A 10751-nucleotide genomic window follows, 5' to 3' on the forward strand; every position below is an offset into this window, starting at 1 on the left:
CCAACAAAGCAGTTAGAACTTCGGGTCAGTACAGACCACGGTTGTTTTTTCATATGACTCCTGAGTATAACTCTTCCTCCAACAAACAGGAGTATTACTCCTGGATGATATCAAAGCATTGACTGAACATTTAAATCCAGGTAAAATGCACATCAATAAAATGTTTTATTCACTGTAAATGCGAGTGGAAGTTAAACATACTGTTCCTTAACTTTATAAATAACATGTTTTTAATATGACAAAAAACATATAGCTGATCCGTTTTTTTCGTATTTGAATATTGAAATGATCCCTCTACCGTACCAAAGCTCCCTGTCAGGTGAAACTGAACATACATTGACTTCTGCTTCCAGCAGAACACAGACATCCTGTTTTCACATCTCCGTAATATGACATAAACCAGATGTAAGTTTTTACTCTGCTCTCACTTTGAACCCGTTTTACTTTATGAGGTTTTTATCATGTGTGTATCTGTAAGAGGGAATTTATAGCAGTTATCGTCTCAATGATCTTGATTTTTTTGAAATAATATTTTAATACTGTTTGGTTCCTACTCTATACTCTAACAGAAGCTGACTTCAGCAATGTGAAATAAAATGCATAACTTGTTTAGTTGTCTGTAAAAAATTGTTTGCAGTCATAATCGGAAACACCTGCTCTCTGTGTTTGAGTCTTGTTTTATTGCCAACGCTGCTAAAAGATTTTTTTTTCACGAATAAATATATATTTTTGATTTTACACATATATTTTCTCCAACAGAGACAAATTAGTGAAAAGAAAACATTTCTATCTAACATGGAAAACATGCCGAGGAATCTGTTTCTGCTGATTTGGATGGGTAAGTGTCTTCATTAAAGTGGTTGTTGACATTTTCTTAATAAAGGTAAAACAGATTAATTTTCACTCAAAAGACCACCAGATGGTAACATGAAAACATTTTGATTGTAATTGTTATAAAGTCGATGATGTATTTGCCCTCCTGTAACTTCTGTTCTATGTAACCCCACTGAGTATTTTCTGCTGTTTCAGGTCAATGTTGTTTGATTGTCTGTCAGCTCTATCAGTATCACTATGTTAAAGAGGAAAAGAACTGGACTGAAGCTCAGCAGTACTGCAGAGAGAAACACACTGACCTGGTCACAGTGACTAACATGAAGGACATGAAGAGACTCATCAACATCTCAGCTGGAGATCAGAGGGAAGCTTGGATTGGTCTATATGATCAAACACATGGTAACAGAACATGGTACTGGTCTCAGCCTGGAGTGGAGTTTGATGAAAGTGAGACAAACTGGAACACAAACGAGCCAAATGATTATGGAGGGATGCAGAACTGTGGAATCCTATGGAATAACCTGAAGTGGGACGACAAATCCTGTAACATACCTTCAAAGTTTCTCTGCTATAATGGTGAGAATATTTGAGTTTTAAGACTGGAAGGAAATCCAGGATTTCAGATGGAAAGTTGTAATAAAAAGTAAAAGGAAAAAGACTAAAATCTTCCAATTTATTAAAATAGGAAACATTTGAACTATCTTTGATCTAAGTCATGGGTGGGCAACTCCAGGACTTGGGGGCCGGAGTCCTGCAACTTTTAGATGTGTCTGTACTTCAACACACCTGAGTCAAATAATGAGGTCATTAGCAGGACTCTGGAGAGAGAACATGACTGCACTTAGGAGGTGATCCAGATATTTGACTGAAGTTTGTTGGATCAGGGAGACATCTCAGAGTTGCAGGACACCGGCCCTCAAGGATCTGGATTCCCCACCCCTGATCTAAATTCTTGAACATATTAGTATTACATTTTCTGATTTAAAGTCATACTTTGCCCGGACAATATTTAGATAAGTTGGTGCTAACATTTTGTTTCTTACACAGAAAGTAATTCATTCCAGAAATTCCACTTGATTCAAGAAAATAAAAAGTGGATAGAAGCTCAGAGTTACTGCAGAGAGAAACACACAGACCTGATCAGTGGAACGAAGCAGATACAGGATGAAGAAGTGAAGAATGAATCCAGTCCTGGTGGAAGATATACAGATGTTTTAATGGGTCTGTTCAGTGACACCTGGAGGAGGTCAGATGGAAACAGTTTCTCCTTCAGACACTGGAATCTGAAGTTTAATAATCAGAGAATCATCAGTGGTCAATGTGCCATGACTGTGTTTGATGATGGAGGCAGATGGAAGAATGAGAACTGTGGTGAAAGAAAACCCTTCATCTGTTATGATGGTGAGATGTCCTAATACATATTCTCACAATAAAAGATTTAGTACTCAGTGGCAAAAGACAGTTTAAATTATTCATCTGACAATATGCATTTTCAAATTTGTATTTTGAAAAAATTGAAAATATAAATCAAGTCATGAATGTACAAAACACTTCAAATTCCAAAATGTTCTGTCAAGTCACAGATACATTTCAGTTTTTCCATGCTGTATTTCATTATTCTTATTTATAAATAACAGCCTTAAACATAAGACATTAATTGTTTTGTCTGTGCTGTGAACGTCTGACAGATAAAGTGATCCTGATCAAAGAAAATAAAACCTGGGAGGACGCCTTGAACTACTGCAGAGATCACCACCATGACCTGGTCACCATCACCAACATGGATGACCAGAGATGGATCCAGGAGAAAGTCAAGAACGCATCGACTCATTATGTCTGGATGGGTCTGCGTTACACCTGCACTCTGGATTTCTGGTTCTGGGTCAGTAACGAAGTGGTCAGATATAAGAACTGGGCCAAAGATGAACCAATGGACGACTGTGACATGTCTGGAGCCATGGAGACGGGAGGAGAACATCAGTGGAGGAAAAAAAAGGATACTGAGAAGTTTAATTTCATCTGTTTTAAGTAAATCAAGTAGAACATTTGCTGTGTATAAAAACTTCTAAGCAGTTATCATTAGACCTGGGCGTCCAGGTTTTTGTCTCCTGGATGGTTTTTGACAACCCTGGACAAAATATAAGAAACTTGCATTATGTCAGTAAAATATTGGAAAAAATTTCACCCTTATTCAAAAAGAAGCAGGATGCATCATTGCATCTAAAGCCCTCAAACAAATTCATCAACAGGTCATACGAAGAAATGCATTAGCAGAATCATGTGACATGTCAAAGCTCACCCAAAAAAATGCGGTTTAGATGCACAACTGTTGTTCTATTGATTTTACCTTTACATTTAACTGAAAACATACAAATTAGTTTAATACAGTTTCAGCAAACATGGAGGACTGAACTGCTGACCGTTTATCTCACTATGAAATATTTATAAGGCCATAAACACAAAGCTCTGCATCTTCAGCTATCTTACCGTTCCAGACTAGCATTTTACTTCCAATAAACGATTCAGGAAGCAGGGCTGCTCTACAAACTGACGGATATGACTCCCACATATTTACGAAGGCCCATAAATATGTGGGAAACCAAATTCTAATTGAGAAATTGAAGCTATATATCCTATCTATTAAGGTATTATTCATTATATATTATCTACATAAGACTCTCATTAGGGGGAAATAATAGGATGACCTAATCTGAGGTGGTTTAGTTTATTCATTTGAGCAGGAGGGATTGTCTAATCCTCATGGCTAAAAAATATTCCCTTAAAAATGAAAAAAAAAAAAAAAAAATCCCAATGATGTTCTTTTTTTCCCCTTCAAATACCTGCCAGGCATATCGCTGCATCCTGAAAATATTCTTAAAAGTGGTTTCATTTCACAACAACTAAACAAGTCCTTGGATTTCGTGACAGATAAAGATCTTTAGTATTTTCATATTCAAACACTGACATCAATGCTGAACAGAACGCTCACACGACATCCAGGATACACACTCTAAAGTGGTCACTCTTTCTGTGCACAATTTATTTCTTCACACTTTAGTTTCTACAAAAAAACATTTATTAGTTGATTTGGATACATTTGTTCCATTTGTTAGCGTGCACATTTAGTTAACACATGTATTTATATCAACTTAAAGTTAATTTTGTGTTAAGATTAACTCTTGTTTGTTTTCTTGCTGTTACTTACCTGCCAGACAAAAGACGGGGTTCAGGGCTCAGGAGGCTTAAATGCTGATTGGACTGCACCACTAGTTCCTGCTGGCAGGGGGGATTTGTAGTTTCTTTGTTTAGAAAGATATTTTGTATTTAAGTAAATATTTGTATTTAGAGTTTAATATTTTTTTTATTTTCATTTTAGGGTGTTTAGTTTAGCCAAACGTAGCTGTACTGTTATTTGTTAGTAATTGTATTCTGTTTAGCTTCTCCTACTGTGTCTAAATTGTTCTGATCAGCCATATAAACCCCTGTGGGTCATTTGGGTCAGTTATGTTTGCTTGTGCAGCCAGTGTGTTTGCTTTTTTCTTTTTTTTTTTTGTCTGAGTTCAGTTTTGTTTCTTTGGCCTCTTTTATGAACTCAGATTATCTTTTTTGTCATTTATAAATCTTTGGGTTAAAATAAAATAAAAAAATATTTTTCCAACATTTCCTGTGACTCCTGTTTTTAACTTAGTCCATCACATTCACCTATACAAAAAAAGAGAGAATAGAACTTGGTGTAAAAGTCAAATGAGATGTAAATAAGGGTTATTTCAGGTTCTGTATGAAGGCGACTCCATGACAAGATAAACAGGAAAACACAAAATGTTCTGAGGTTTTCCCTGGTGTGGAAGTGAAAACCACATCAGGCTTTTCTTCCCTGTTTTTTTTCTTTCCCTCCAGGAAAACCTGCTGTTTAAGAATAACACTGAGGAAGGAAGAAGAGATTTTGTTTGAGCAGCAATCAGTTTATACAAAAAAATGGGTTTGGGGCTTTTTTTAGTCTTCAAAAATTTAATGTCATAATCTAAAAGTTTACTAGAAAATTCTTCAGTTCCTCTTTCTAATGAAGTGACATTTGCACACGCACTCATCTTATTGGCCTGTGATGTCATGTGATGCAAACGTTTTCACTCGAGTTCACCTCTCTGTGTTCCTGTTCTTATGATTGACCTGTGGTGAATCTACCGTCTTGGTTCGTGTTACACATGCAACCAAAGAACCAAACAATACTGAAACAGAGTCACTATAAAAATCAGAACATCTTTTATTACAAGAAAGCAAATCAGACATACGACAACAGTGCAGAGCAAGACCCAAATGCTGGGTGGGGTCAGGAGGCAGGTACATGATAAAAATAAAAAAAAAGGAAAACAATCAACAATTTTACTTTAAAAAAATATAAAAGGAAACTCAAAAACTAAATTAGAAGATGATGCTCCAAGATAGCAAACCAAAACAGCAGCCAAACAGATGAGCAACAAAAAAATGGCACTGCAGACAAAAAAGAAAATCTTACCAAGTACATTTATTCAGTTTCCAGGGCAAATATCTTAACACTTTAAATGAGCCAAAACTAACTCAGGAGTAACTTTTCCTGAAGAGAGAGGAGCTTGTTTTAAGTCAGTAATTCTTGAACACTGATAAAAGATGAATAGTTCGACTGAGATATGTTTTCACTAAAAACATGGGAAACCACAAGATCGGCAAAAAAATCCAACCAGGAAGTAGAGGCGTAGAAAACCCGACCCGACCAGGTTGGGTCGGGTCGGGTTTTCTAGGCCGCAGACATTGTTTCCAAGCCTGATCTGATCTAACTAATTATTTTTCATTAGAGTCTCGAGCCCAAAACAAACCCTAAATATTATTTTAATTCAGATTTTACTGCTTTTGTCTACAGACCATAATTTGAAATAGCAGTTGTAATTGTTTTTAGCTTTTCGTTTAACATCTTCCGGCTCCACTTTGTCGCTTGTTGTGACCGCAGAGTGAGTCAAGCTCAAATCATCCAGGATGTGTGACTGACGGGAGCGGAGCAGGGCAGGGCTTTGGTTTTGGGAAAAACATCAATTTCTTTGCACAAAATCTTTCATCGAAAAAGTTCTCTTTGGAAATTGTGTTTCTGTTAAGCAAATTTATTTTTGTAATTCAAATTCATGTTTAATGGAAATGCAGCTGATGAATTTGCAGCAGATTAAAGGAAAGGTAGCATCAAATTACAGAAAACACCATCCAGAATTTATCCCTATACCATAATATGTATGAACTGGTTCAATGCAAATCAAATGATAAAATGTAAAAAAAAAAAAAAGTAATCTTTGTCTGTACACGACTAAAAGAGATTTTACAGGTGAACCTCAAATAATGCACCAGATTTGGTCTCATGGTTACTATGGAGATCCATCTGGGGTTTTCTTGTCATGGTGATGATGAACTTCTCTCCCTGGACCAAAAAGAAAAAGACATTACACAGCTAAAGCAGAGTTAAAAAGGAACATATAGCAGGTTCATTTAGCTTCAACTTGGAATAAGTAACCAAAGCAAGTTTGTACACTGACAAAATATAATAAAACAGTTAGAAAATGTGCAAGTTGCCAAATCAAAATTAAAAATTCCTAAATTTTTCCCATGTGTAAGGGCTCTATCATAGAGACTTTGTGTAGTATAAATCTCTGGGTGAAATTTTAGAGTTTGTGTCTTTTGAAGTTGTATTTTTCTTTTCTTGTTTCCAAATTATCTTGTCAAATTTAGACTAAAAGTTTCCGAAAGAAATAACAGTTTAGTCCGATTTGTTATCTGCAAAAAACTGCTTTGGCCATCAACCACACTCTGAGAACTTCATTCAATAAACTGCTTATGTGTTCACGACCGAACCCACTGGAGAGTAGCAGGACGACAATTTCTGCAAACATCACCTTTGTGGGAGGGAGGAGTGAACTCACTGCAGAGGTAAAGCCTGGTCCTGACCGACTGGCTGCTGTGAATCACCACCTTGATCACAAAAGAAGATTTAAAAATATTTTTGATGAAAATTGTTTTTGCATGTTTATGACGTTGATGTGCTCTGGTAGAAATATGGCCGAGTCAGAAGGAGACGCCCTCACATTTTGACTTTATGAAGTAATAGAGCAGCAGCAGCAGGAGAATGAGAACGATGAATCCAATCACTGATCCAATGACAGAGGAAGACGAGCTTCCAGGTCCGGACGGAGCTGTGTTTAGAGATCAATAAAGATTGTTACCTGTGACTATTATAGCACACAAAACAAATAAATGAACAAACTGTGATGGCGAGCCGCGCAGGGTAAGGTCCACACCTCATCATAATTTGATTTCACTTTAATTTACTTTGTGGTTATTACCTTAAATATTCCTTATTATATAATATTTCTCTATTATTCTATAACACCTTACAATGTTTATATGGAGTACACACATACTGACACTGCAAGATCAAAATTCAGTTTTATGTCATATTAATACTAATTTCTTTGAGTTACCTCAAACTCCTCCTGCCTGGAGGGCAAAAGGCCTGGCAGAGGACTGAGCTTCCTGAAGAACAGCTGATGGCCTCACTGGACTGATCCACATGCTTCGAGCTGGGTGGGGGTGTTTTGGGATTCATTTCATTGTTTTGTGTTAATTGTCATGTGGCAGCCATTTTGTTTTCCCATATTGTGTCCATGTGGTTTAGCTAAACCAGTATTTTAGTGACCTAATGCGTAATTTAGGAGGTCAGTTAGTTTGTCTCATGTCAGTTTGAGGGTTTTGTCAGTTATATCTTTGAGTTTAGTCATTTGAGTCAACCTCTCTTATTGGCATGCATGTCTAATTGCTGTTATGTTAATCATTTTTTATATTATGGGGCTAAATAAAAAAATCACTTTTGAATTCTCCGTTCTGTACCGTTTGGTCCCTGACACAAACACAAAAACAATCATTGCATAAGATAAATGTATTAAAGTCTCCACCTTTAACTCCCATCCAGCTCTGAGTTGAAACTTCTCCTGAATGTTCACACTTGTAGAAACCTTCATCTGACTGAGACACTGCAGAGATCTTCAGCTCTCCTCTGCCGTCATTTTGGATCAGTTTGTCATTATGATAGAAAATCACATCAGAAATATTGTTTTCTCCTCTCAGTCTGCAGCTCAGAGTAACAGAAGCTCCTTCAGTCACAGGATGGACGGGGCTCACCAGGAGAAGATCTTCATCTGGAAACCAGACAGAGAAAATGAAGCTTCAGTCAGAAATCAGCTGCTGGAGACAATTACTGTAGAACAGGCTATATAGATTAAACAGAACATGTTATTTCTATCATAGATGTTTTACATTTTAACTTGTCCACCTTTGTTTAAGCACTAAAATAAGGGGTATTTGTGAAAACACAGTTTTACATAAACTTTAATAAGCTACACAGTAACTCTACGTTGACATGTGTAGTAGCTGCTGAAACAGCAACGAAGACTTTATGGAACAGAACAAAAATGCACAAAAAATGTCATTTTGGATCTGAAATTTTGACCCGCCTGATTCTGATGGATGACTGAAGCTTTTTATAAGAACTAATTTACATTAAATGTGCACAAAAAGAAAACTGGTCTGTTTAAATTCAGCTTGTGATAAACTGCAAAACTCATGTGATTAATGAAATAACATGTATATTAACATACCATATATATTGATGTTGACTGCATTGCTGAACTCTCCTGATCCAGACTCACACCAGTACACTGCTTTAAAGGATCGGTCACTGTTAATGGTACATGAGGATCCAGTCATTTCCCATGAGTTGGAGCAATCTGATAACTGGTGACCAGAGGTTATTTCATCATTTTCATTCCAAAAACTTATCAACCCATCATAGTTTTCTCTAAACTCCTTCACTCTCCACTCAGCAGAGTTTCCTCCACAGTTCAGTGTCACAGACTCAGAGGTGAAGTGTTGCTCTCTGTCAGGACTCACTGAGAGAGACGCTGCTGGATGAGGATCTGAAGAACAACATGGAGGAAATAATCAACACAGGCAAGATAGAAAACCACCTTCGATCAAATGTGAATGTTTTATTCATCGTTAGACTTGTTAAAATAATTTTATATACAGCAATTTATTCCTATATCTATATTTACTGAACAAAAATATAAACGCCCCATGTCAAATATTGTTACCATGTGGAGTTAACAAATGAGCTTTTGATGACATTTTATTGTACAAAAGTAATATTTCTCTTGATTTGTGTATAATTTTTAATCCAACTTCCTGTCAGTGACAATTACTCAATTATCACAATTACTGAGTGGTTTTTATTACTGAGTGCATGGATGAGGCATGCCCAGTGCTTCATCCATAAGACAAAATTAACAACAACTGGACAATCCTTGGACTGGGGTCAATAAAAGGCCACCCCAATATGTTAAATTCTGTCACAAGTCATTTTTCCTCAGATGTCTCAGGTTAAAAGGGATCGTGCCATTGGCATGTTGGATACAGGGATGTCCACCAGAGCAGTAGCTGCATGACTCGATGTCCATTATTGGACCATAGGCCGTTTAAGGGTTTCCAACAGACTGGCGCTACTGCAAGTTGACCTCATCCTCTTCGGCCACTCCAGCACCAGATCGCCACATATGACTTGTTCATCTGTGGGATCGGCTTTGACCAGCGACACACACAGCTGATAGACTGTTGGTCTGCACAACAGAACATCACACCTCAGACTGTCCATAACCGCCTAGGAGAAACCAACTTGGTCAAGATCAAATTCCTCAGCCTGACCCCTTCATGTTCAAAGGACTGTCAATCAGCTACAAATGGCCAAACCACAATGTTATCAGTACTGATATGAAGATCAGTAATTACTGAAAATATAGTTTGAGTTTCTCTATATATTGCGTGACCCAAATGTTCATAAGACTCTTGTATTTGACATGAGGCATTTATATTTTTGTTAAATGTATAGATAAATAAATATATATAATGTACATGTGATGTATGCATATCAGAGGTTGTGCTAGACACGACAGGAATCACTAGGAATGCTTCAGACCTTGTCATAATTTATGCTTAATCTGTTGCAAAAAAATAATAAATAAATAAATAAATAAATAAATAAATAAATAAACCTGTGACACATTTGTTCATCAAGAGAAGATTGTGATGCTGAGAAAATGTTTAAATATTGAACAAACTTTGGTTTAAGATTGAGGCAGCACTATATGTCTTTTTGTTTGTTTCAATGGCTGTTATTGCTCATGAGCAGAAGCATTTATTACTCTGAGATAGGGGCGCGATATAGGGTAGAAAAGTGATGACAATTCTATGGGCCCTGACCAACAGGGGGGCCACTGCAAATTTTTTATTTTTTTTTATTTTTTGTTCATAGAAATTAAAAAAGGGGGCCCTGTCAATTACAAATTTAATCATGTTGTGTTTTTGAAGATTGTTTTTAGCAGTAAAAAATTAATATTCCCACTTCCAGGTCAAAAAACACGCATCCATATTTGTCCTGAACCCCCCTGGATCGGCTTGAAATGGTTCGTTCCTTGTTGGAGCGCTTCACCGTGACGCTGTTAGTAAGAACGATTGTGGCAGTTACAATGCTGCTAAGAAAAATAATAAAATCAGGTTTTCAAAAAATAGAGAGAGAGAAAAAAAGACGGTGTCAATTTGTAACCTAGATTTTCTCCAACAGAGGTGGGCAGACTGTGTGGGATGATCAACCATTTAACTACCATTTGCCTCCTTTTCACTAGCATTTAATGATTAAGGAAAAACATTCCCAGCATATTCATATATTTAGCTTGTCCCGTGTACCTTTTACCACTTAACAGATGAGTCAGTCAGCAGCAGCTTTAACCCACGTCCCTCTTGACCTGTTCTCTCCTGAGTGAAATTAAAGCTGCAGCATGTAACTTTTATAAAAA

The 10751-nt window shown here is 36.8% G+C and overlaps 2 protein-coding genes across 2 annotated transcripts in view; one reads left to right on the top strand and one right to left on the bottom strand.

Annotated features, from left to right (window-relative positions):
• The first annotated feature begins 804 nt into the window (after positions 1-804).
• Positions 805-3089, top strand: LOC103129306 (C-type mannose receptor 2-like). The gene is made up of 4 exons (XM_016664967.1): positions 805-838; positions 1030-1410; positions 1882-2235; positions 2523-3089. The coding sequence occupies exons 1-4, from the start codon at positions 805-807 to the stop codon at positions 2864-2866; spliced, it is 1113 nt and encodes a 370-aa protein (XP_016520453.1). The 3' UTR covers positions 2867-3089.
• Positions 3090-5083: 1994 nt separating this feature from the next.
• The window catches only part of LOC103129294 (low affinity immunoglobulin gamma Fc region receptor II-like), a 19354-nt gene continuing 13686 nt past the window's right edge, over positions 5084-10751 (bottom strand). Inside the window, exons 5-8 of the mRNA XM_016664969.1 lie at positions 7800-8042; positions 6933-7040; positions 6744-6819; positions 5084-6271 (exon numbers count right to left, since the gene is read on the bottom strand). Coding sequence (XP_016520455.1) covers positions 6767-6819; positions 6933-7040; positions 7800-8042 — 404 coding nt within the window. The 3' untranslated portion in view covers positions 5084-6271; positions 6744-6766. The remainder of the gene's footprint in view (positions 6272-6743; positions 6820-6932; positions 7041-7799; positions 8043-10751) is intronic.

This window comes from Poecilia formosa, unplaced genomic scaffold, assembly GCF_000485575.1.
Source record: "Poecilia formosa unplaced genomic scaffold, Poecilia_formosa-5.1.2 Scaffold533, whole genome shotgun sequence".
Lineage (NCBI taxonomy): Eukaryota > Metazoa > Chordata > Actinopteri > Cyprinodontiformes > Poeciliidae > Poecilia > Poecilia formosa.

Bases quoted from the DNA above. Each gene is read 5' to 3' on its own strand.
- LOC103129306 (XM_016664967.1), top strand. From the start codon at position 805: ATGCCGAGGAATCTGTTTCTGCTGATTTGGATGG. The intron at 839-1,029 runs GTAAGTGTCTTC...CTGCTGTTTCAG, and splicing joins GTTTCTGCTGATTTGGATGG to GTCAATGTTGTTTGATTGTC. The intron at 2,236-2,522 runs GTGAGATGTCCT...AACGTCTGACAG, and splicing joins ACCCTTCATCTGTTATGATG to ATAAAGTGATCCTGATCAAA.